Source organism: Squalius cephalus, assembly GCF_949319135.1.
Source record: "Squalius cephalus genome assembly, chromosome: 9".
Lineage (NCBI taxonomy): Eukaryota > Metazoa > Chordata > Actinopteri > Cypriniformes > Leuciscidae > Squalius > Squalius cephalus.
This window is the reverse complement of record NC_137130.1, coordinates 10,575,572-10,603,068: the sequence shown is the minus strand read 5'-3', so window position 1 is coordinate 10,603,068 and position 27,497 is coordinate 10,575,572. Positions and strand designations below refer to the sequence as shown.

The 27,497-nt window shown below is 36.2% G+C and overlaps 2 protein-coding genes across 2 annotated transcripts; one reads left to right on the top strand and one right to left on the bottom strand.

Moving 5' to 3' along the window:
• Positions 1–261: 261 nt before the first annotated feature.
• Positions 262–12,773, bottom strand: tgfbr2l (transforming growth factor beta receptor-like). The gene is made up of 7 exons (XM_079882413.1): positions 12,554–12,773; positions 8,504–8,654; positions 7,155–7,357; positions 4,778–5,610; positions 3,278–3,419; positions 3,067–3,194; positions 262–2,499 (listed from the first exon to the last, which is right to left on the bottom strand). Exons 1-7 carry the CDS (start codon positions 12,609–12,611, stop codon positions 2,221–2,223), a joined length of 1,794 nt encoding a protein of 597 aa, XP_079738539.1. The 5' UTR covers positions 12,612–12,773; the 3' UTR covers positions 262–2,220.
• Positions 12,774–13,382: 609 nt separating this feature from the next.
• On the top strand, positions 13,383–26,532 carry snx4 (sorting nexin 4). Its single transcript, XM_079882307.1, has 14 exons — positions 13,383–13,516; positions 14,502–14,626; positions 19,142–19,280; positions 19,368–19,517; positions 20,416–20,463; positions 20,909–20,964; positions 21,078–21,150; positions 21,573–21,634; positions 22,188–22,253; positions 23,678–23,767; positions 24,740–24,839; positions 25,428–25,573; positions 26,122–26,236; positions 26,379–26,532. The coding sequence occupies exons 1-14, from the start codon at positions 13,430–13,432 to the stop codon at positions 26,424–26,426; spliced, it is 1,305 nt and encodes a 434-aa protein (XP_079738433.1). The 5' UTR covers positions 13,383–13,429; the 3' UTR covers positions 26,427–26,532.
• Positions 26,533–27,497: the final 965 nt, after the last annotated feature.

Here is a 27,497-nt window from a genome sequence, read left to right as displayed (position 1 = left end):
TCCACTCAAGTCATTCTGCTGAGCCATCAACTGCACTGATGTTTTAAATACACTCCCTGTAGCCTCAGAACATATGATTGAAAAAAATAAAAGGGTTAATATATTGGAGGATTTCGCATTTCTTTTCATTTGACTTAATGAGTGTCCGTGCGGTATCAAGAGGAGATGCAAATATCTCACAATAACTCACATGTAAAGGAAGATCCATGGGTAGTCGAAATGTGTGACGTGACAAACGGATTTTGCATTATTTATGCAGGTATATGACATAATTTTAATTAACACGTGGAATATTTTGTACTTCACATTTCAGGACCATTTAAAATAATCCAGGGAAGGCAAATCTGGAGAAGCCCTTTCTGCCTTAGTGTAAAAAATAATAAAAAGGTAATTGTGACTTCAATATATATTTTATACTTGTCAATGCAATCTTATTTCTCATAATTGCAACTCTTTCTTGTGATTGTGACTTCATATCTAATTTTGACTCATCATGTCACAATGTGACTATTTAATATTTTACACTTTCTCACAATTACCAATTTTTTCATAGGCAGAAACAGGTTTTCATTCAAAACAGTGATTACAAATGGTGAAAAACAACGTACTGCGTACTAAAATATACAGTTTCCCTTTAATACTGTATTAATGTTCACTACCATTCAAAAGTTTGGGGTCAGAATTTTCTTTCTTTTTTTCTGAAATAAATTAATACTTTTCAGCAAGGATGCATTAAATTGATCAAAAGTGACAGAAAAGACTTTCACTTTGTTACAAAAAAAAAATATATATATATATATAAATAAATATATATATATATATATATATATATATTGAACTTTCTGATAAATAAGAAATGAGCACATTAAAACAATTTCTCAAGGATCTTGTGACATACACTGAAGATATTTCACAATATTACACTGAAGACATTTCACAATATTACTGTTTTTACTGTATTTATCAAATATATGCAGCTATGGAGAGCATAAGATGTTAAAAATGTTAAAAAATGTTTTTAAAATATCTCACTGACCTCAGACTTTTGAACTGTAGTGTAAAAATGTAACCCCAAAAAATTCTGGACACGTTATGCATATACATTTTATGTAGTGATTACTGTACAGCTGTGAAGCCAGTTCACACAAGGAATGGGCAAAATGACTCAACACATCTCTGTTTGCTTCATCTTCAGTAATGGAAAAAGCACGACAGGTTGCCATATGTTCATGTTGACATTCTCACAGAAAGTATTTATCTCCATCAGTTCTTTTTCCAGTATGCAATCTGGTATGAATTTTCCCTGTCCTCAAAGTAGCTCTGTAGAATTTGGGTGAACCTCAGATTGCTTTAAAAAAGTTTAGCTGGAGTGTAAATGCAGGCTGATTAGAAACTACACTAGTCAGTCTCATGCTTTTCTCTTTGTCTGAGACCCGAGCTCACTGACGTAACAGATCATTAGCTTATTGAATCCCGTTGACCATCAGAAGCGAGTCTGAGGAATCTTTTAAAAGTTAAAATTAGGATGAGCTAATTGATTATCATCAAAGTCTAGAATGAACAGGATGTTCCTTAACTTCTGAAGTAGGACATTGTTGATAATCCCAGATAAAAAGCTTTGATGTAGTTGTCATTTAATTAAAGTAATCAGCTAAGTGGTTAAAAAAGGGTCAGTGCAAAGAAACTCATTCAGAGCAAAAGGAACATAAGGTTGGTCTTTTTATGTCTAAAAACAGAAGTTCTGTTGCTGGTGTATCATCTTTTCGAGTCGTAATTTCAGCTGCAGGTCTGCGGTTAATCAAATTGAAGTCCCCCAAAACCGAGTTTATGGGAAGATCACGTGGATTTCGTAAGTGAGTGAGTGAGTCAGAAAGAGCAATGGAAAATGTTAAATCAGAAAATGATGTGTGGTAAACATTTTTGGGAAAACATTTTAGTAAGAATGGCGCACTTTTCAACTCTCTGCCACGTACCCTCAGCTTCTCTCCACCTGCAATAGCTTTATTTTTATTTATTTTTTACTTTAGTTTCTTTATGGCACAAAGCAGCTTTGGGAAATGTTCATTTCGCCTTCATCCTTTACAGCATTATACAAGAAAATAATGATATTTTAGAACGGAAACCCTCTTTTGTCCGTCGGTTTAGATTAGTGTTTAAAGAAAAACGGAGACCAGCTCCACATAGTGAATCAATATGCATTACAAGAATAAGTCTGATTTTTCACATTTGACTCTGTTGCCTGGAGGAAACGGAGATCTGCGTGTCAGCTGTAACATGCGGACAGATGCCAGTGCTGTGGTCCGTGCAGGGAGGAAGGGAGGGGAGGGATGGGGTTTGGTCCTCTGTAGATGGCGTTATGGGTGTGTGTGTGCAGATGGAGTTCTCCAGCTCTTCCTGTGCCAGAGTGTTAAAGCGCTCCACCACGCAGTGTGCCGTCAGACGAGCCTCCGGGTCTTGATCCCAGCACTCTGTTATAGTCGCACACAAGAGCTGCATGCCCTAAAACACCAGACACACAATTTGCGATTATGAATTGAAATGTCAGTAACATCTTCTAAGAAGCCTGTATAGCCTATATCTAATCTGTAATATCTAATATCAAATATCTTTAATTTGCCAATTCAATGTTGGATTTTGATGCTGACTGTTTTTTAATGAATTGCAAATTTAATGTGGTTTGTTCTCGCTCTCTCACTATATATTAAATACATACATGCATACATATATCTATGTATATGTATGTGTGTGTGTGTGTATATATATATATATATATATATATACACAAACACTGTAATATATTAATGCAAGAACATTATATATATATATAGAGATAGAGATAGAGAGAGATATATAGAGAGATATATAGAGAGATATAGATGCACACATTAAAAATATTAAATTAAAAACATTTTAGTATTTCCAATGTGTGCATCTATCATACATGTATATTAACGTTATTGCATTTTATAATGAATTATATAGGATTATGTATATTTTTCATAATATAATTGATGTGCATAGGTTTTTATCAGTTTTATCAACATCCAGTTGTAATTGTGTACCCACTGGATGTGTCGTCCAGCTCGCTGGAATATCTGGTCGTCCTCTGTCTCTTAACACCAGGTCTCTCATGCTGTCTACACAAGGTTGCTCACACACCTTGGAGCCAAATGGGGGTTCGTAACACTTTACCTCTGTTGAAAAGAAAACAAATGTACTTTAATTCTTACTGTATTCTTTTAACCTCAAGAAAATATCCATGGAGAGCTTTACTTGCCTCCTATGACGTCACACCTAGAGACCATTTCCCACAGCACCAGGGCCATGGAGTAGATGTCAATCTGTTTGAAGGACTCCAAGTCCTCTAGATTCACCCTGGACTCCAGAACTTCAGGGGCCATATAGCGTGCCGTCCCCACCTACAGGACATGGACCATGTGATTTAAATCGGACAACTTCGCCAAATTGAATTACCAATGGTTTCATGTGATTACATCTGTGACCTTAACAAATCAACCACTGAGCTTTTAGGTTACGCTTAAATAGCTTGAAGAAATGATCACCATGCCCACAGCAGTTCTGCCCACTCAGATGATACATTTAGAAATGATTCAGCTGGAAGGGATGTTTGTGTGTACACAACATTTGAAGACCGTGACTATTTCGATAACTAGAATGCTGCCTACGCAGGCATCATACGCATGTTCTTGGCAACTACGCTGTCTTCCAGCATTCCTCATTTCGACCAAATTCTAAAGCTGAAACTATTGAAATCTGTTTCCATGGGGTCATTTATGTCATGAAGTTTCTGCCTATGTACAGCCATAGAAATTGTCCCAAAAAGCCAAGATGATCTGAGCCAATAGCCTCATGGGCAGTGCTCCGACATGTAATGTGTTTGCACTTCAGGTGACCCGAGTTTGAGTCCTGGCTCAGGGACCTTTCCCAATCCTGTCAGTTCTCTATACTTTCCTATCTCAAAAAAGGCAAAAATCATTCTAAACAAATGTAATATTAGTAGATTATAAATATACAATACTGTTCAAAAGTTTGGGTTCAGTCAGATTTGTTTAAAGGTGATTCTTTAATTCAATAGGATGCAATAAATTGATAAAAAGGGTCAGAGATTTATTTAGATCAATTATTTCTTATTCAAATAAATGCTGTTCTTCTAAATGTTTTGCTCATCAGATAATGCTGGAAAAAAATTTATCATGGTTTCCATAAATAATAGCAGCACAACTGTTTTGAACATTGATAATAATAAGAAATCTTTCTTGAGAAGCAAATCAGCATATTAGAATGATTTCTGAAGGATCATGTGACACTGAAGATTAGAGTAATGATGCTGAAAATTCAACTTTATCACAAATAAAAAAAATGTTTTGTTAAATTGTAAAAATGTATCACAATATTACTGTTTTTAATTAATGGTGAGCTTGGTTGGCATAAGAGACAAAAACATCTAAAAAACATAACCATGATACCAACATACCAACCCCAGACTTTGGAAAGGTGGTGTACTTATTTATACATTGATAAATAGTAGTTTGGTATAATAAAAAATGCACTATTTTACCAAATATGTTTATGTGTTTATATCAGATTATCATGCTGTGGCTTGGCAACAAAAAATATGTAGAGTGTTACAAAAATCAGTCCCTTACGAGGTTCAATCTAATTTAGGATGCCAGCCTTAGAAAGCAACTACCTAGTAGACACCACGACAGCTCACTAGGTTTTTATTCAGAGCCGATGTTTTGTCGCTCCTTCCTACCTGTCCACTGTTGGCAAAATCATCTACGGTGAGGGAGAGGTCGAGTCGCAGAGCCAGTCCGAAATCACAGAGCGCACACTCGCTGTGGTTCTTCAACACAATGTTGCTGCTCTTCAGATCTCTATGGGCGATGGGCACTTTTGGTGTGCCGCAGGGCGTTGTGTCACTGTGCAGGTGCGCCAGGCCTCTCGCTATAGAGCCTGCCAGTGAACACAGCTCGGTCCATGTGAGGACATGGCCAGCTAGAAAGTCCTGAAGGTTGCCCATGTTATAATAGGCCATGATGAGCCAGTATTGCCTCTGGGAGGCAGGAGTAATGCCACCCCGCTCCTCAGCTGTCAGGAACTGCACCACATTCTCATGTTTTAAGTTGGCGTCAGAGAATATTGCTCTTTCGTTACACCACGAGGAATACTCCACCGCCGGGAAGATCTTCACAGCCACCGTTTCGTACTGCCCGCCCTCATTATGACTGAGCCGTGCCCGCCACACCTCTGCGAAGCGCCCCTTACCCACCAGCGCCTCTAGCTGGATGGGCAGCTGCTCTGTGTTGTGGTTTAGGTTATTGGCACAAGTCGATGATATTTCTGAATTGACGTCATCGCTGAGGGATGACAGCTTGCCACGGTAATCGCTGCCATTTACTTGGCCCTCGGCTGGATCCAGAGACTGGTAGTGTGTGCGGCGTGGTCCCCAGTCTTTGGGCTTCTTGCCAGGCTGACGTGTGCGGTACAAGTAAAAAGCCATGGTGGCAATGACAGCTACCAGAAGGGGTGGAACCAAGCTTATGACTACTACCGGAATGACGTCTTTAGACTTCAGCTTTGAGAATCCTGGGGAAAAAAGGGATTGATTACATTAGCACACATGGGCTCTGTTCCCAACCCCTATTGAAGTGCCCTGCTATATAGGCAGCTGCCTTCTAAGGGAGCATCCTAACTGAAATGCTACTTCATGAGTGGTTGATTTGGATGGCCAAATAAAAAAGCATTTGGGGCTTGACTGATAAATCGTTTCAATAGAGTTTGCTGTTAAAATTTTTCTGAATTGATAATAAAATGTATAATGTTCTAATAAGCAGTGATGTCAAATCAATTATATGTGAGTGTGTGCATATATATATATATATATATATATATATATATATATATATATACACACATTTATATATTATTTATAAACTTTTATGTTGCGATTATCGAGATTAACCGATTTGACAACACTAATATTTAATAATAATTTTCTTTTTATCTAGTCATGGAGGATTTTTTTTACTGAGCTCATTGCAGTGGATTATGGGATATATATACAGTACTGTGCAAAAGTCTTAGGCATGTTAATATCCACACCCCAAAAATGTCCCCAAAAATGGTTGTAAGTCAGTTATTTATATCTTTTGCTGTAGTGTGTCAGTAGGAAATATCAGTTTACATTTCCAAACATTCTTTTTGCCATTAATTGTAATAATCCAGTGAGATCTGTGTATGCACAAGGAGTCTGACAACAGCCGGTATGATCTGATCTCACCATCATCGAGTCCGTCAGTGATTACATGAAGAAACAGAAAAAACTGAGAGATACTAAATCCAGAAGAACTGCGGGAACGTCTCCAAGATGCTTGAAGAACCCTTCCTGCAAAGCTACAGTACTGTGAAAAGTACTGGCACTTGTGTTAAAATGCTGTAAAGTGAGAATGCTTTCAAAAATAAAATCACAAATTGAATTTATTTATGATTTAACTTCTATTAACTAATTCAAATCAAATCACCGTTTAAAACGGCTTTTGTCCAGGTACACCTGCGCATAGTTTTTCAGGTAGCTTTGCAGGAAGGTTTCTTCAAGCATCTTGGAGACGTTCCCGCAGTTCTTCTGGATTTAGTTTGTCTCAGTTTTTTCTGTTTCTTCATGTAATCACAGACGGACTCGATGATGGTGAAATCAGATCATACCGGCTGTTGTCAGACTCCTTGTGTATACACAAATCTCACTGGATTATTACAATAATAGTTTTTTTTGCACAGTACTGTATATAATAATAATAATATATATATATATATATATATATATATATATATATATATATATATATATATATATATATATATATTATTTTCAATTCAATGTTGAATAATGTGTGGGTAGTGGGTAAAAATTACTAAAACATTATATAAAAAAATATATGATGCTTCCTTAGAATTTAGGAATATTTTACAAGGCACGATAATCATAATAATGCACTTTTGATGCTTTAAAATTCTGCCTACATAGGAAGCTCAGTAGGTTTTGAAATAGAGGCATGGTTTTGGATATCAAAGCAAAAAACAAGTTTTAATAGTGTTAAAATATTCATTTGAATGTACTACTTTTCATGCTATACCATTGGCTCCTTTGTCAAAGATGAGTCTGTCGTTGCACTCATGATCTCCGATACAGCCGCAGATGAAGAGCAGGCCATCTTCAGAGGGCTGAGGTGTCATCAAACACTCCTTGGAGGAGTAGTTGGCCAGCATTATGTTCTCCAGCATTTCCTTCGGGTTATAACACAGCGTCCGCACGCTCATGCTCACATTGTCCTTCTTCCTGTGTGAGAAAAAAAAAAAGACAGAAACATCACTTTAATTGTTAAAAAAGTGATCAAATTCTTCAAAAAGATATTTTCTGTTTCTCTGATCAAATCTAGAATAAAAATTAACCAGGGCATCACCGCTCAGAGGTGCACTTTGTTCTTTATGCCAGAGTCTAAACTTTCCAGAGAGTTATAAATGTGTTTGCTGTTCATTCTGCATTTGAGTCTCTATTTGACCCCTCAGAGAAAAGCCTCTTTTTTTTTTACACAGCTTGCTTCGACTGCAGTCACTCAAAGGTCACCTCGACTGGCTTCTTCATAGACTGAGCAGGGTGGAACTGGCTTGAAAGGAAATCTCTTGAAAAGCGACCCATATTAGACCACAGATCCCAATCGCTGTAAGGCAGCTAAATCCTTATTCAATGGGACCTTATTGAAATATTATGCCATTTCAGCATCAAACATTTTAAAACATAATTTCATCCAGAATACGGTTCCAGCACAATTTATTCAGTAACATGGTATTGGAGCGAATGAAGCGCAAAACAGACATCACGATCAGTACAGAACAAATGATTCGGTTCATTTCACGGAATCAAAAGCATACATCGCAACCAGTGAAGTCCTGAACCAAAGATTCGAATGGGTCGGTTCTTTTTACTGAATCAAACACATACTTTACAGCTTATAACTTTGACTGAGACAGTGCAATTCAAAGTTACTAGTAGTTACAGTTCACAGTTACTAGTAGTTAAATATGCACATTATGGTACCACATTTTAGATTTTTTTTGTATTGTTTTCTAGTATTGCAGTATTTAGTACTAAACTGTCTAAAAAGACTCTTGAAGTTATCTCATCATTTGCAAGATTTCCTCCAAATCCAAAATATCTTCTTTTGTGTTCAACAGAAGAAAGAAACTCGTACAGATTTGGAACAACTTGAAGGTAAGTGACACAATTTTCATTTTTGGGTGAATTATCCCTTTAAGGAGATGATTCCCAATCTCTAGTAATCATCATGGTGTCTTATAATGTATCGCAGAGGCTAGGCTGAGATTTTAAGCCTTTGAATTGTGCCATAGAGAACAGGGTTCCAACTATCAAACTCAATTTTATGCAAGTCACATATGCATACTTCAAATTTAGTTGTGGACTTACCATATCGCTACACACACTTCTTCAGTCAGGATACAGTAAGAGGTCAGACTGCAGTTGCTCATGCAGATGTTGTCTTCACATACAGGACTGGAGTTGTCACACCACTTACAGAGGTTGGTCTTTATGAGGGTGAAACTCTGCGCCTGCAACACTGCAATAGGGACAGGCAATAAGATTTCATAGTTTCAAATTTCAAAGATTTCATCTTAATTCTTTCTGAAGATTTTGAGTAGATGACAAATAACATGGATATATCACATAGTAAAAATATATATGTATTCATTTGTTTTTCCACCACCTTTTTAGCCTTTTTCATATGATAAATTTGATTTTGGGGGTTAACTATCCATTTAAATTACCCGTTGGTGTGTAGAATGGTAATATGTATCATAGGGATGCTATTATAGTTTTGTTAATACTTTGAATTAGTTTTTATTTCTGTTTTATTTCGGGATGCACCCATATGAAAATTTTTGATACTGATAACCGATAATTCTTTATTTGAAAGCTGATGACCGATACATTGGCCAATAAATCTAAATCTAAATTTTTTATAATTTTTTAGAGCCTAATTACAAAACCAAAAGTCTCACCATTAAATGTCCCAAGCACACTAATATAATGATGTTCTCATTATAATTTTATGTAGTTTTAGTTATTTTAGTACATCAAGTTAAAGAAAATTGCTTCGGCAACTAGCTCAAATTAAATAAGTTTAAGCTTTAATGTCAGTTCATGTTTAGTTAATATAATGATAAGTTCATATAATAATTGTATAACCATACATTATAAAATACTTCAGGCCAAAACTACTTTTTAGAAAATAGATGATGGCCTTGGGACTCTCAAGGAAAAATTATTTATTGCCTAAAAGCACAAATAACTCAAGCGTGCAGTAAAAGCAGTCGAAACTGTCTAATGATGAAACTGATTGCAATGCAAAGTTATAAGAATGAAAGCTGTAATGACAGCTGCAATCAAGACAGCATTTTAGAGCAAATCTTTGAGCTACGTGACCCATCTGGAGTTCATAAATCTCTAATTGGATTTGGATGAATGTAGTGTATGGCCTGGTGTGTGTATTTGGTTTGGTGCACACATCACTGAAAGCATGTGTATTCATGAGAGTGTCAGGAGTTCCTGTGGTTAAGTGGGATAAGCCTGAATTCCTTCCCACGCACACTGTCTCCTCTGTCCTGATACTACCACATCACGACAATATTAATTGTTTATTAAAAGCAGATGAGGGGTGGGAGCTGTTTCGCTGAAGGAGTGAAGCGACCTTACAGTAAACAGTATTAAAAAAAGAAAGAGCAGAGATATTTAACACAGACTTGCAGATGTCCGCTGATGCCAACCATCAAAATATACAACAGAGAGAGAGAGGGAGAGCTCTTGCTTGAAGGAGTGAGGGACATGAAGGGAGAAAGAGACAACAGAGAAAAAGAGAAAAAACTGAAGAAAAAAAACTTAAGGCTAAGCACAAAAGCCACCCCCCCCCCCCCCCTCCATAAACTTTAAAGTAATTAAACTCTGCAGCAACTGCTCCAGAAATAAATTGAAGCCAGAAACGCTCATACTGGCCAAGCTTGAAGCTCAACCCCTCAGTGCCTATGGGAAAACCAATGGCTGCATGCTTACAAGAGATGCTGGCCTGCAATTATTTAGTTTGCACTCAAGCAAGTTTCCTTTCTCGTTCCCTATTTGTAATTCATAAGTATGATAATGAATATATGTAATATGTAATGTGTGTGTGTGTGTGTGTGTGTGTGTGTGTGTGTGTGTGTGTGTGTGTGTGTGTGTGTGTGTGTGTGTGTGTATAGTAGTTTTCTGTACTGGTATTTGTAAAATGGTATATAGTAAAATAATATTTTGATATTTATAAGTCAAGTCAACTTCCTCTCTCTCTCTCTCTCTCTCTCTCTCTCTCTCTCTCTCTCTCTCTCTCTCTCTCTCTCTCTCTATATATATATATATATATAATTTTATAATAATATAATATAATAAAATGGTATTGTATATATTGCATATATATATATATATATATATATATATATATATATACAGTATATATATATACATTACATTTATTATATTTTAATATATTATATATCTCTATATTTTTCCCAAAAATATGTTTTAAATAAAACTGTAGATCTGCTGTTCAAAATAAACAGAGTACCTAAGCATCTAAGACTTATATATATATTTCCCCTCCCATATACCTTTGCATGCTATAAAGCATTTTCGGGGGCCCCAGTATGCAGTTATCAAACTATCCCACTGGGTGGCAGATTTCCAAGTTTTTCCAATTCCTTTTAAACTCAGCTTGATCCCTGAAAGCATTTCCTGATATTAAATGCATAACAGTACAGTGAAAGCAGCACTGGCATAACTGTCGCATTCATGACAAACAGATGTCTTCAGAAGTTGCTGTTTTAATGTTGACTGTGGCTCCCACACACTCCATGAGTGCCGTTTCAGTGTTAAGGAGGGAGAAGGGCCTGGCCCCATTACTCATTGATAAGAGACGCAATCTCTCATCATTGCCAGCGAAATGTTCTCATGCCAAGTAATAAGAAGCAGCCATTTATCATCATTCAAAACAAGATGCCTCTCCTCCACAGGTACCATGCAAACCCATGCCCACTAAAGAACAACTTCTTGGACTCAAGCAAACAAAGGAGAAAAAGAAAGTCTGTGTTCAGTGAGAGGTCACTGGGGTTGGGTTAGGCCTTTCAGCATCATACCCTCTGTTTAAGTCATTACAATATTGCCATTGTGGGCAATCATGTTGACAAAGCAGAGAAGCATCAAGGGATCTAGATGGATGTCTTTGTATTTTTATGTACAGTCTCTCTGTGAGGTCACATTTGCACACACTGACACTAGCAGCCTTTCCCAGATTTTTCTTAGAGTCGTTTCAAACAACAGATGGGATATGATAAGTGAGACTGAGAAGTGGTAGTTTTCTTCTCTCTGCCTGCATGGTAATATTTCATAATTGTTGTTGTAAGTGGAGCTACTCTATACACACCCAAACCCTTTAAGGAGGCCCCTAAGATCATTTGGATTCTCAAGATTTGGTTTCCCTGTTGGAACTTTCCTAGCATCGTGTTGTTTTCATGCAGTCACAGTGCGTGCCATCTTTTATGCCCATTGATTCTGTTTTTTATTGAGAGCATTGTTTTGGCGTACAGTTTCACAGCACAATCATGTATGCAGACCTCTTATGTATACTTTTCAATATTAAGTATTGTTATGAAAATCCAAAGACTTTCATTGGTGTCAAACTACTTTTTATACTGTACTGTGACTCTTATCTTAAAATAGAAACAAGAAATATGATGGACATGTAGTTATATAGTTTGGACCTCTCTTCGTCACCTCAGGAGGTATATATGTTTTAGCTTTTTTTACATTGACAATAATTTCATCATTTATTTTTTTAAGGATCGTAACAAGAATTAATTGGGTATTCATATGTAATATTGATATTTATTACAGAATACTAGATTATACAATTCTTTTCCTCACCTTTATTCAATAAAATAATCAACATTTAAGGATTTCTTATTGCACTAATCCATCAATCAAACCTTTATAAGAAATGTGTGGCAATAGGAGGCAAAATCACTATGGATGATGCTTCAACTAACACAATTCAATCAAACTATAAAACTGTAGCCTATTATTCAAGAAAATCAAACTTGAACCTTAATATACAATTATTTACTTGATTTGCAGTATCTCAGAAAACCAAAATAATTACTTTTCTGGAACTGGAAGTCATTTTAACTGTCACCACAAGCATTGTGTATTTTTTTCTGAGTAAATCAACTTTTAACCAAGATATTTAAACCAGTTTTTTTGTATCCTAAAGCTATCTATTTACAGTGGTGTGGTTTTGTTTCTGTAGCCTATGTTTAAATATATTAGATATCTCTTCAGTGTCAAAAGAAGTTTTGCACACAAACTCAAAGACAAAGCTCTGATGCGTGGAGCCTCAAGACAACGAAAGCAGATCGAGAGAAGTGAAGATCTACTCACGACAGAAACACAGAAGAACAGATGTGTGAGCCCACAAACTGCAGCCTCCGAGACCCATAATATCTCACGATCCGAAGATCCCAAACTGCTGAAGCGATTCCGTTATTTTCTTTATCTGCTCGTGTCAAAGACACAGATAAGCTCATCTGTAAGAGAGTTCAGGACTGTGTGTGTGTGTGTGACTGAGTTCCGTGTAGGCGGATCCAGATGTTTTTAATCCAGATGTGAGTGAGAGCGGATCCGCCCAGGAACTCACATTTATCAATGCACGATTCACAATATACAGAGGGAACAATGAACTACAGTCCAGCTTGTAGTGAGAAGCACTACAATTTAAGTCTTCTTTCTTTCTTTCTTTCTTTCTTTCTTTCTTTCTTTCTTTCTTTCTTTCTTTCTTTCTTTCTTTCTTTCTTTCTTTCTTTCTATTAATACTAATACTACTACTAATAATAATAGGTCTATGTAAAGCCTATATGTTTTTTATTTTTTTCCACAATAGCCATACAAAACTGACAGATTCTGCACTTTTGTCGTGACGCTGCAACAAAATGTAAATAGCTATATTCAGATAATTTCGTGATAATGACAGACTTTTGAACACAGTTGGGAAATGCTTAATGCTCGAATTGTTTTCTCAGGTAAAGTAGGAAAAATAATCCGCTGAAATCATCTTAATAAAGTTAAAGAGACATATTACCCGTACACCATTTAATCAGTTTTTTTTTAATTAATATTAATAATTTCAACAAAAGAATGAATTTTTTAGAACATTCGTGCTATTTTATGAGTATCTGTATGTCACGCGCGCGTGCACGCGCACATACTTGCTGTTAAACAGTGAAAGTGGCCAACGCGCAAGCGCGAGACGGGCAAACCATGGCGGATTCAGGAAGCGAAGATATAGCGGTGATTGGAAACACAGATCTGACTCCTTCGGAGTCGGAAAACAACTTAAAAAACACGGTAAAGCCCGTAACAGAATCTTTTTATGCGGGGTGGCCGATAATGTGTGCTGATTTGTAGATGTCGCGCGTGTGAGCGCGTGATATATGCGGGACGGCAGTGTTTTGCTTTGGCTCATGAATGCCCATATATCAATATTGCTAAAATATCATGAGGTTCTGCGAACACAGTACATGAGCTAGATGTATGTTGTTGCACTTTTTTATTACAGTGTTTATGAATTATGTAAACAATAATTATATAAAGCCACACAAGTAGCTTTACCTTGTTGTCAATGAAGAGCCTTTGCCACGTAGTTTGTAAACACCCAGTATATCATACAGTCATCTCATGTGTTAGTCCGCATCCTTGATTCACTTTCAAAGTGAGTAGATTGGCGTTATATCAACAAATTGTTAGATCTTGTTTACTGCTTCATACTCGAATTTTTTAATGCGTTGATGCTTGAAATATGGGACAAAATATGTCCAATATTTTTATCTTTTTTTTTTAATAGCATCATTTTAGACTTTAAGAAATTAATCAAATTATTACTACAATGTTCTTAACACAAATGTACCTTTTAATTTGGTTTTCTTTTTATGAAACTAAACCTTAGTCTGTCATGGTGCTGAAAGTCAGTTTGAAACCATCCTGTGTAATCCAATCATTCATAAATTCATTGTCTATTTTAATAATAATACTATTTTTATGACTTTATTTTTGTATCTGATGGGGATTACCCATACTGAGCAAAACTATAAGTTGAAAATGAAAGCAGGAGATTTAACCTAAACATTGTGAATACTTCTGAACAGATTTTTTGAAAAAGGATGAGTGCATTGATGTGTCCAAACTTCCTGATTCAGCTGGAAAAATGTCAAAACATGAGAGAAATCAGCTCATAGAAATACCTGTGCTTTTTTGCTTTGAAAATATCATAAGGATACTGTAGTGGTGTAACATGCATATTAAACATTGTGCTATTCTGGATCAAATTTTACAGATGGTTGAAAAAGGGACAAGTCTTCTGAAGAAGATGGAGATCAGTGTGGCTGAAGCAGAGAAGAGGACCGGCAAGAATGCTGTCAACATGCAAGAGACTTATACAGTGTATCTTATAGAGACACGGTAAGACACTTCCCCTCATCATTAAATCTATTGTCTAAAATTCAGGTTATAGATCTTATTGTGAACAATTAATTTGTGCATGTTTTATTATTTACATTTTATTATTTATTTATTTTTTATCTCAATGTCATAACTTGATCTTCCAGTGAAATGATAGACTTATCTCTGGTGGTGACTTATGCCGGACTTCTCCAATCATTTTTTTCTGCATAAACTCTGCCCCTTTCTTTCAATCGATTGCAAGCATGCATTAAGATCTGCCTCAATCCAATCATCAACTGATGAATTATAACATGTATATGAAGTTTCTATTGACACATACCATTTATTCTGTGGTTAAGCCAAAACTATACAAAAGTATTAACTAAATACTTGTTCTTTAAAGGAGGCTAGAAGCCATGTAAACCCTACCCTACAAGTATTGCATGTATTCCTTTCTTGACATGATAATGAAGATCAGGGGTTTGGATGAAGTTAGTTTAGAGATATGTAAACAAAGTGCCTGTAATGACAGCTGGAAGTATGGAGCTAATGAAACTAATGGTTTTTACCCATTGTGAATATGAATAACCAGCTGTAGATAAGGTAAGTTTACACATTGACTTTCTGACTGAACTATGCTCGCGCTGTACTTGGCGAACTGCAAAACATCAAAGAGTCACGGCACACTATACCAGCTCAGAAACTGTGGAAGCCGGACTGGTAGAGACCATTCGGATTTCCTCTCTTTAGTTAAATGTTTACACTAGACCTCTTCTTCCTGTTCCTGGGTCTGTCACTTTAACATGTTCTTTCTACATCAAATAAAAGAAAACAGAAGTATCCCACTGGACAGGAAGTGATATGCAGCATAAGTGTAACTTTCACCTCTCACTCTGACCCCGTCACCCCGCCAAGCTTTGTGTTGGAAAGAGGGACTTGTCATTCTGGAGAGGGTGATGAGTCAGCGCTTCAGGCAGATGTGCTTTGTCTGTGTTTCCAGCAGGGCCAAACACGCATGCTGGCCAGAGTGCAATAACATATTATCACATGATTCGAAAACAATACTTAGTGGTAAAAATCATAAAATCACTGCCTGCAACCAAGACTTTTTCAAACATGTTTTTTGGTACGTCTAAAAAAAAATGGAAAAGCACCCAGATCTAGATTTTTTAGTTTTTAAATTAAATGAGAATGGAGCTTGTTCATGCAAAAAGTTTCTGTTGTGGGTGGTGGCCAGGGATTTGCTATGCTGTTTCTTAAGCCTCAAATCAGCATATTAGAATGATTTCTGAAGGATCATGTGACACTGAAAGGGTTAGTTCACCCAAAAATGAAAATTCTGTCAGTAATTCCTCACCCTCATGTTGTTCCAACCCCATAAGACTTTCATTCATCTTCGGAACACAAATTAAGATATTTTTGATGAAATCTGAGAGCTGGCCCACTCCTTCATAGGCTGCTAGGTAATTGATATCTGCCAGCCCAGAAAAGTTAGTAAAGACATCGTTAAAATAGTCCAAGTGACTACAGTGGCTCAACCTTACGTTTATCAAACGACGAGAATACTTTTTGTGTGCAAAACCCCCCCAAAAATAACAACTTTATTCAACCATCTCTTCCCTTCCATGTCATTCTCCGTGGTGTAACAGCGCAGCACTTCTTGGTTGTACGTCGGCTCACTATTGGCCGACGCTGGTCATGCGTGTGATGTGTGTGATATTGGCCAATAGCAGATTCCAAAATTTGGCAGACACTTTAATTCATTGTGACTTACAATGCATTGAAGGTTTTTTACAATTTACCAGTATGCATCCCCTGGGAATCGATCCCATGACTTTTGTGTTTCTAGCACCATGCTCTACAGTTTGTGCTACAGTTTTTAGCATGTTGCTTGCTATGTGTTTGTTTGAGTTTTCTGGGTCGTTGCAAAGATATGACTCAAGTCCCTCCTTCAGGGTTTATTTGACTGTCCCACAAGGAAAATTACAAGTTTGATTGCTTGTAAATGTAAAAGCATACCTCTGCTCAACAGGCTGAATGATTTGAGGTATCATTCATATCTGTTGCACAAATGGTACGTGACGAGTTACATGCTCAGGGTTAAAGGGTTTGTTCAAATCCCTGACCTTAACAGTATATAAAGAGTAGTAATCGTGATGCTAACATTAGCATAACATTTTTGGCTTTATTGATTCTTTATACATGGAGATAACTTAACAGTGCTGTACTGTTGCTCGTTTCCATAAAAGGAAGCATGTGTTTTTGTAAGCACCATGTGGAAGGCATACTGCACACACACAGTGGGCTTTAGAGAGCAGTTTGGTGCCACTGATCTTGGGGAAAGTTGTACCGTCTGAGTGGAGAATGCGTGTCAGCCAATCCGCACCTTCCTTGTGCTTTGATTTCATCATGGATTATTAGTGTGGGGCACATTATGTGCTCCCATTTCTTCCCTGGAGCCCTTGGGAAGTTAGGATCTTATTTCAAAGTCTACCCTTTTTTCTTCAGTGTGCCCCCCCAATGTATATTTCCTTCTCTGTATCTCTTAATTTTGTGCATTTTTCCATTTGTATTATTGAGGGCTCCAACAATCAGAAAAAAAAATCTGAAAATATCAGGGAATTGAATTGTTTACACGGCAAATAATGTGTAAAACAAGTGTTCAAGTTGAGCATTTGTGTTCTCTATAGTTCAAAAGATTGGGTCAGTATGATTAATGTCATACTGGAGAGGAAAGAAGTCTCTTATCCTCACCAAGGTTTCATTTATTTGATCAAAAATACAGTAAAAACAGTAGTATTGTGAAGTATTATTACAATTTTAAATAACTAATATGTTTTACAATGTATTTCTTTTCCTGTGAAGGCAAAGCTGAATTTTCAGCATCATTACTCCAGTCTTTAGTGTCACATGATTCTTAAGAAATCATTCTAATATGCTGATTTGCTGCTCAAGAAATATTTCTTACTGTTATCAATGCTGAAAACAGTGGTGCTGCATAATGTTTTTGTGGAAATTGATGATAAAAATTCAAAGTAGATTAATAGAAAGTTCAAAAGAACAGCATTTATTTGAAATACAAATATTTTGTAACATTATGTCTTTACTGTCACTTGATCAATTAAATGCATCCTTGCTGAATATAAGTATTCATTTCTTAGAACTTAGGCTATATTTTATGTATATTTTGACATTATATCGGCTAACCTTTTTATTTTATTTGTCGTCCAATAAAAGGGAACGACTGGAAAAGTCATTGAAATTCATTGATCAAAAAGTAGTGGCATGCCTATATGAACTGCAGTACTGACACTGCAGAGATGTTTAATTAAATTAGGAGAGTTCATATAGATGCTCCTACACAGCAGTGTGATTTAGTGGAGTACTGCTCCTAAATTAACAGCACTCGAGTCATGGATTCATGCACTGGGAACTCTGCAAGTGTACACAGCACTGTTAAACCTTTGGCATGTGTTTGAAAAGGCCCTTAAAATGACTGCTTTCATAAACTAGAACCACAACTTGAAACCTCATAGATCTCTACTGTGTTTATTTCAGATTAATTTATTTAGAAATTAGCTTAAACTGTTAACCAACCCCACATTTCATGACAGAAGTGTTTTTAATATTTTTGAAGAGATGTACACCACCGGTCAAAAGTTTGGAGACATTATTATTTTTTAATGTTTTTGAAAGAAGTGCTCATCAAGCCTGCATTTATTTGATCAAAAATACAGAAAAAGCAGTAATATTGTGAAATATTATTACAGTTTAAATGAATGGTTTTCTATTTTAATATACTTTAAAATATAATTCATTTCTGTGATGGAAAGCTGAATTTTCATCCGCCATTGCTCCAGTCTTCAGTGTCACATGATCCTCCAGAAATCAATGATGGAAACAGTTTTGCTGCTTAGTATTTTTTTTATAACCTGTGATACTTTTTTCAGGATTCTCTGATGAATAAAAAGTTAAAAAAGAACAGCATTTATTTAAAATATAAATATTTTGTAAAAATGAACACTAACATTCAAAAGTTTGGGGTCAGTAATTTTTTTTCTTTCTTTTTTTTTGAAAGAAATGAATACTTTTAATTCAGCAAGGATGTATTAAATTGATCAAAAGTGATCGTAAAGACTTCTATTGTTAGAGAAGATTTCTGATTAGAATAAATGCTGTTTCCTACATTGAAAATAACTATCAAATCAGAATAGAATAAATTGTATTTTAAAGTATATTAAAATAAAAAACATTATTTTAAATCATAATAATATTTCACAATATTACTGTTTTTACTGTAAAAAAAAAAAAAAATTACTTTTTTTTTTTTATCAAATAAATGCAGGCTTGATGAGCATAAAGAGACTTCTTTCAAAAACATTAAAAACAGTAATGTTTCCAAACATTTGACCGGTACTGTATATATCAAGCTTTATACCAAACCGAACAAATTTTTTATTGAAAGGCTATTTAAAATGAGCATTTCTTTAAGTTTCATTCCACTTCTGACAGTCATTTATTCTGTGTTTTTAGGCCTGTGGATGCTGCATCAGAAGGGACCAATCCTGTCCCAGATTCTCTTTGGAGGCGTTATAGCGAATTTGAGCTCCTTCGAAACTATTTGTTAGTTGCCTATCCATTTGTGGTGGTTCCGCCGTTGCCTGAAAAACGGGTATGCTGCAAACAAGATGCTTTGGTTACTGCTGCTTGTAAATACAATTTGCCTTCATACACTGTAACTTCATGCTTTGTACAACAGGCTGAATTTGTCTGGCACAAGCTGACAGCAGACAACATGGACCCTGACTTTGTGGAGAGGCGCAGGGTTGGACTAGAGAACTTCCTGCTTCGAGTGGCCTCGCACCCAGTCTTGTCCAATGACAAGATCTTCTATTCATTCCTCACCGAGGTAGAGAGTCTGGACTATAAAGTTCTTCTGATATTTGTCATTAATACGTAATATCTAATTAAATATTACATTTAAATAATTTGTAATTAAATGTTTTTTTTGTTTTTTTTTATCAATTCATTTCTATTTCTACTAGGCTGTCAAATGTTTGTTTTTTTTAAGTTAAAATTAATTGACAGCCTAGTAGAAATTTAAATTAATTAATTACATGGTAGCCACATGAAAAATGTTTCAAATGAAGTATTGTCATTATAAGAAGTGGCTTTAAAAGTCAGTATATATTATATATAAAATATATTTTATATTATTGAACATACACTAACGCTCTGTAAAAATATGTATTGTGAAATATTAGTACAATTTAAAATAACTATTTTATGTTTTTAAAATATTTTAAAATGTCATTTATTCCAGTGATGTCAAAGCTGAATTTTCAGCATCATTACTCCAGTTTTCAGTGTCACATGATTCTACATAAATCATTCTAATATGCTGATTGTTGCTAAAGAAACATAATTTATCATTATCAATGTTAAAAACTGCTGCTTAATATTTTTGTGGAAACCGTGAAACATTTTCTCCAGGATCCTTTGATGAATAGAAAGTAAATGTAAATGTCTTTACTGGTTCTTTTGATCATTTTAATGTATCCTTGCTAATTAAAAGTGTTAATTTCTTACTGACCCAAACTTTGGAATGGTAGTGTAAGCTTATCCCTGGCCTACCATCCACAACATTCCATTAGTATTTGTGAATTTTAATAATTGAACTAAATTAATTGTTAAATTGACAGCCCTTTTTTCTGTTGTTTGAAAAAAAAAAAATGTTTTAACTGACATTTAAAGCTGATAATGCCATTTGTCAGTGTCAGAAATTGCATCCTTTCTCTGTCCCACAGGAAAATGGTTGGAAGGAAACCGTGTTTGAGACAGGATTTCAGGCGAAGGTATATCAGCACTTTCCAGTTCATTAGGTTCTTTCTCTCTTTAACCCTCTAGCCATGACTCTGTTGTTTATATACAGTATATCGCTTCTCACCATAGGTCACTATTCATATGTTGATATGAAGCTGACTAAATATGTGTTGATATCAAATAAAAATTGTGTGAAGTGACTGAATTGCTACTGCGGTGAGGAATCTGTTATCAGTACGCTGTAGTTTATGTAAACAGGCACAGGAAGTCTGTTGGACCTTTCTGGATCAAACACGAAAGAGCAGCAGTATTTTATGTTAGTGTATATTATTGCCATATTGCAGTGTTTATCTGATCTCAGTCGTTAAAAAAAATTTGTTCTAAGGAGTGGCTGTAATTCTGCTTTACACCATCTGAACAAATAAAAACCCAAACATCAATCTGTCTGTCAACATTTGGCCTGTGTCCTCCTTACAGGCCGATTCAAGATTAAAGGCTTTAAATGCCACGTTCAGAGTGAAGAACCCAGACAAGTAAGTTATTTTTGCAAACCGTGTTACACATCGTCATAAAATGCATGAAGATATGACCGTGCTGTTTGTTAACCCTGAAGCTTGACCTGTGTGTGTGTGTGTGTGTTTCACAGGAGATTTGCAGAAATGAAACACTACGGTGATGAGCTGCAGTCTGTTATTTCACAGCTGCTGAGAGTTCGGGCGGTGAGTGTAAACAAAGTCAACACAGCCGAACATGCTCCTCAGTCTATTAGAAAAAGTCCTTTCAGTCCAACAAACATATATATTAGTTTTTAATTGGGATGAGAATTGTAAGGAAAGCGATTCTGGTGATTTCATTAACAATTCTTTTAGTACATTTTAGAAAGCACCCTTTTTTACTAAAGAAAAACATTAGTATTTTAAGCAATCTTTTAAATTTTTTCCCCAAATGATCTAAAGTATAAATCTTAATTAAATACGTAGTTGCATTTGAATCATAGAATGAATCTAAAGATGAAATTAGCTGTTTTGTTGATTATTATTATAACTTTTTTAAAAATGTTTCTTAAAATCAGATTCAATTACTAATAGTTCAACAATTTTTTTCTTTCTTTCCTTTTTTTTTTATTTTTTATTTTTTTTAGAGAGCAGCTGATCGCCTATATGGAGTCTACAAAGTGCATGGAAATTATGGAAGAGTCTTTAGGTAATATTTTCTTTTAAAGGAAATAGTTCACTTTTTTACTTATATATTTAATATTATTTACTTATGTCATGTCAAAACCCATATGGCTTACATTTTTACAACACATAAAGAGTTGTTCTGCAGAATGTACGGGCTCCTTTTTTCCATATAATGACCATGTTTACATGCGTGTCATTATCCGAGGTCCCAAAAAAGACGGTTTAGGTTCCTGACAGCTATTGAAATAGTCCCGTGTACACTACCATTGTTTACTTTTAAAGAAAAAATTAATTATGCAAAGGATTCATTTGATCAACGGTGAAAGTAAAAGCGTTTGTATTTTTTCATATCTTCTCTATACAGTCATTCTGTGTGATGAATAGACCAGTTTTTATCTCACAATGTTACAATCACAATAATGTACCCTCAATTTGAAAGAGCCAGGCATGTTTTATAATGTGCTCTGTGAACTGTTTTTGTGAGAAGCATTTTTGGGGTAAATCTTTTGGGTTGCGATTGTGTAGCTGTGGTCAGCTGCAGTGGTTTAATGTGAGGCTTTGTTTGTTTTGGACAGCGAGTGGAGTGCCATTGAGAAAGAGATGGGAGATGGGCTGCAGAGTGCCGGCCATCACATGGACGCGTAAGTTCACAGCGCACGCAACACAGATGAAGGCTGCTTTATGAGCCATTCTCATGTATCTTTATAGGATTAGTGCAAGATTTTATTGCAGCTGGTTTTGATTGTATTTCTCCTACCTGGGACGATCCCGTTACCCTCCAAGAGCTCATTGAGGGAAGTGCTGTATGATACACCCCAGGACTTTCCTGTGATTCTACATGTGTGTGCTTCTGCTACTGAGCTATAAAACACATTTGCCAGATTGATCTGAATCCTCTCATATATCCATTCACGACCCCCCCCCCCCCATAACAAGTAGCCAGAAAGATGAGCCCTTGGGAGGCTCGGGTTTTGATTTTGCTGGCAGACCGTGCTGTGAATCTCTGGGAGCCATGGCCAAAATATTTAGCTGTATAATTATTTTTTCACCGTTATGATGAGGATGTTGTAAAAGGGACTCTTTTGCAGTAATGTCCTCAGTGAGTCTTTAACCAGTCCCTTTCGTTTCTATACTGTTTTGTATTGCTGCATTTTCTGATGGATTCCAGATTGCTATACTTAGCAGAAAGGTCAAAGGTCAGAGCCCAATGCGCTGCTTGTCTGTCTCAGCATTGAAAGAAACAACCTGTCCATCATCAGCCCACATTTGGCAGCTGTCAGACTGTTTTATGGATCATGTCGCTCACCTATTCCTAAAAATTCCTCAAAATACCCCAAACTGGCTCTGCTGCGGGTTTGGGATTAGTTCCACAGGCTCTACGTCTGATTTACAGAGGATAATACATGTAGTTTTACCAGAATGCCAGTTTGTGAGGTTAGGTTGTGGGCAGTATGACCAAAATATTATATCATGGTCACAGTATATATAAAACATATACATTATTTTTCCTGGAAACTCAACGGAAAGTGGTTTATTAAATAAGACCCAGTAATACCTATTTCGGGTAATTCCGTTATTTTAAATGAAAAGTACATCATCTTATTTGATTTATTTGATCTTTTTAGTTGGAATTTAAGGGAAACAAACCAAAAAACAAGATTATTTATAACAAAAGATCAAGCGGTTACACTTTATTTTAAGGTGTCATTGTTACAGTGTAATTATATAGTTAAGTACTGAGTAATATTAAGTAACTACATGTACTTACTCTAGGGTTAGGGTAGGATTAGGATTTGGTTGAGGGTTAGTTGCATGTAATCATGCATAATTTACTGTTATTTCTATGGTAAGTACATGTAACTTATGTAACAAGGAGAATGTAAAATAAAGTGTTACCGATCAAGCCTGGCATCAGTGCAAAACACACAATACCAGCAACAAAAATCTTACTAAGCCCATTCTTTTGAATGGTAGTGTGTACACATATCTGTGACATTATGAGGTAAAGTTCATGGACATGTTATATGCCAACTACCCTTTTATCGGGCACTTTTGTTTGTTACAGGTATGCTGCTTCTGTAGATGATATTCTAGAGGAAGAGGAGCATTACGCTGACCAGCTGAAGGAGTACCTTTTCTATGCAGACGCAGTAAGGTACAGTATTCATTTTGTGTTGCCTGAATGTCCTTATCTTAAAGAGAGACTTCACCCTAAATGAGAATTGTAAACATTTAATGCCAACTTCAAAATCAATATTTGAAAAAGGGCATAATTGGTCTTATTTAAAGTTTTTGGTGTCTACTAGAATAATTTCATGTTTGAATGTAAAAAAAAAACTAAACAAAAGTTTGCCCCAAACAGCAATAAAAACATTATTTGACACATATTTTACATTGTTGTAGCACCTCTCTTCCCAGACTGTCAGTAACTCATTGAAGCCCCTCCTCCTTCATAATGTGCTCTGATTTGGTTGGCTGGAACAGTGTGTTGTGGTCAGATGCTTTAACCATGTTTTGGAAATGAGACAGCCTTTACCATAACACACTACTAATGCAACTCAACCAGCCCCTTTTTATTGTGTATGCCGTGGGCGGGAATTATTTAAATGAGATATACTGTGACTTATATAACGTTCCTGGAAGAAAACTCAAGACTACAATCGAATCGAGGAATTTCAGGGAGTTCAGAAACAGTGCTTACTGATAACTCACTTTGGAGTGAACTTTGGGCTTTGTAACTTTGCAGACCTTTTTCATGCTCAGACAGCAACATTACACACTAAAGAAAGTTGTAAAAAAGCATAATAGGACCCCTTTAAACGTGAACTGAAGTATACTAAACAAAAGCTGTTATAACAGTGAGGTTGATTAGAAATGTGCATTTTGTTCAAACTGCACCGTTCCCAGAACTCCTTGGAGCCGATAGCCTCCACTGGCTGATAAAGTTACACATATGCAACTTTCTTACACTATTTACACAATCCCCCATCAGTGCCCGGTTTTTCTGAAAGCGATCACGCTGCAGGTCAGCTAGGCTTTCAGTTTAACAATTTCCATAAGAAATAAGTAGATTGTCTGCTTTTATGGTTCATTTTGTATATGTTGTGGTTAATGTGTGTTTTCACAGGGCAGTGTGTAGGAAGCATGAACTGACACAGTTTGAACTGGAGATGGCCGCTCAGGATCTGATCTCTAAGAAACAGCAGCGGGAGGAACTCGCCACTGGGGTCAGTGTCCATGCAATCTCATGTCAGCTCTCAAAGACAGAACTCCACATCATCCTTCTTGAGTCTGGAATGAGGGACTTTCCAGCAAGTCTTAATGGTTTTATTCCAACTCAGGCCCATGTCATGTCACAAGAGGAAGGGAAAAAATAGAGACCATTATAAAACACATTTGGTTTATTTTCTGCTTTGAAATGTATAGGATAAAACAAATCTAAATTTAGATTAGTTAGATTTCTGGCCCTTTGTAGTTAAAAAGTTTGGCCACCTCTTCTTTAGAAGGATTCGGGTTTACTAGTGAGGGTTTTTAACAGTTTTATGCAATTAAAATTGTGCGGCTTACCGTTTGGGTGGATAGAGCCCTCTAAGAATTACTTCAATGGCACATTTAACATGTAAACATTTGAGCTGCGCAAAAAGCCAACGACATGCATAACACATTCTGACCTGATTGGCTGATATGGATAATTACTAGGCCCACTTGGCAAAAAGGGAGGAAACAGTCCATATTTCAGCTTTCTGCAAAAAACATGGGAGGAAGAGTGAGGCTTACTGTGTCAATAGGTGTCATTGACTTCTTTTCCTGTGTAGACGGTACGGACCTTCTCTTTGAAGGGGATGACCAGTAAACTCTTTGGACAAGAGACCCCAGAGCAGAGAGAGGCCAAGCTGAAAATGCTGGAGACACAGATTGAAGAAGGAGAGGAACTGGTCAAAGAAAGAAAAACAGAATGCAAGTAAGCAGTGCTCTATTACCACACGACTGAATTAAACCCTCTGATCATGGCACAACACAGATTCAGGGTTTTCTGTTGCTGTCTTCAGGTCACATCAGAATTATTGTACTTTTGAGATCACCCTTGAGAAACTTGACTTTATGCTCTTCAGTTTCAGAATATATTGCAGCTAATTGATACTAATCATAAGTTTTTAAATGTGCTTGATTACTGTACAGTTCACTTATGCATTTGATGTTCTTTTGATGACAAAAAGCTGTAAATGTTGTCAGAAAATATTATTATTATACTTAAATTCAGGGTTTATGAGGCTGCCTTTTCATTCTCTGGCAGCACAAAAATTATGAAATGGACAGATATGTTCCAAATGCACATACTTTGCTCATATTGTTGCAGCCTCTGTGAAAGAGAGGTGAACCCAAAACCAGCCTAATTATACAGCTGAGCTGATCTTAAAAATATGTTGATTTGAGGATACAACCACTCATGTCAAGCTTCATTCCATTTCATGGCAAGAACGTTTCAAAATAGCTTTGTCTTTTTTGTAGCGAGTATGTGAAAAGTGCATGGGTGGACATCGAAAGGTTCAAAGAGCAGAAAGACCATGATCTCAGAGAGGCTCTCATCAGCTATGCCATCATGCAGATCAGCATGTGCAAGAAGGTAAGTATGCTCCGTGCCAACAAAATAAAAAAATGATTTTGTTTTTGCAAAACAAGCAAAACCCCTGTCTCTATACTCATCAGACTATTTATTAGGCAGAAGTAGAATAGTTGCATTAAACACAAGCATGTTTTGTTTTAAGGGAATTCAAGTGTGGAACAACGCTAAAGAGTGCTTCAGTAAGATGTGAGGGTTCCAGCCATGACAACCAGAACACCAGGAGGCCTTGGAGATGTCAATCCAGAGAAGCACACACTCCTAGAGACTGACCTTGGGGACTAAAGTCTTCCTCTCAATCCTAAACTTTTGTCAACCTCTTGCACCAGATGCTCTGGTGTAAAAAGGTATTGAATAATATTGACATACACTAGTTTCAGTTTCAGTCCAAATAATGAATGAATGTGGTGCTGTTTTATTTATTTCCATGTTCACCAGCCAGATTTTAGATCTGGTTACTTTTGTGACTGTACTATTTTGACCTACACAAGAGTTTGTGAAGGTTGCATACAATTAATGACTTAACACTTCAGACAGAAACAGAAGTACAACTTAATTAAGATCGATTCATCTTGAACTATGGAATGATTTCTTAATCATTTGTCTTTTTTTATTTCTTCTTATCTTTATGCTTTTTGATGCCAATGTGTTTGCTAAAATCATTCCTTTTTTCTTTTCCATTATCTTTTTACTTCTTTAGTTAACCATAAAACACAAAAGCACAGATTCAAATTGTCAAGGCAAAATATGAGGGTGGGTTTTGGGAGGAAAAAGAAATTCTCAGCGAATCCAGCAGTTCCATTTTTATCATAGCCCCACACCCCTCCCCATAATGGTGGTCTCCCACATCTGGAACATGTCCAGTTTCTGTGGAACAAGCGAAATGATCTTTATCACCTGGCGCGGAGGACACCAAGAGTCAAATTTCCTACGAAAATAAAAGTAACTGGTCTTATTCACATGCAAACTAAATTTACCCTAACGCCCATACAGCAAACAAAGTCCCATAAATTCATCATAATATGCTGGTCTGTAACTTTCTGCACATTCTGCCATAAAAACTAAGCTGTTTATAACCACTGACCCCCTCCCTTTATATGGTTCAGTTCATCTGAGAAATATTAATATGCTGTTTATGCCTTATTCAAAACTTAACTCTGCATATTTTCTTTGTCCGCTATGAATGCCATATTTGTCATCTGTTATGATGAGTGGGTGGGTCTATGTTTTGATAGAAATCTGGCTAAAGAAATATGAAGGTCAC

Excerpts from the sequence above, each read along its gene's own strand:
- tgfbr2l (XM_079882413.1), bottom strand. The coding sequence starts at position 12,611 with ATGGGTCTCGGAGGCTGCAGTTTGTGGGCTCACACATCTGTTCTTCTG. Across the intron at positions 8,655-12,553 it reads TGTTCTTCTGTGTTTCTGTC|TGTTGCAGGCGCAGAGTTTC; the intron begins GTGAGTAGATCT and ends TCCCTATTGCAG. Across the intron at positions 7,358-8,503 it reads GAAGTGTGTGTAGCGATATG|GAAGAAGGACAATGTGAGCA; the intron begins GTAAGTCCACAA and ends TTTCTCACACAG.
- snx4 (XM_079882307.1), top strand. The coding sequence starts at position 13,430 with ATGGCGGATTCAGGAAGCGAAGATATAGCGGTGATTGGAAACACAGAT. Across the intron at positions 21,635-22,187 it reads AATTATGGAAGAGTCTTTAG|CGAGTGGAGTGCCATTGAGA; the intron begins GTAATATTTTCT and ends TGTTTTGGACAG. Across the intron at positions 26,237-26,378 it reads AGATCAGCATGTGCAAGAAG|GGAATTCAAGTGTGGAACAA; the intron begins GTAAGTATGCTC and ends TTTTGTTTTAAG.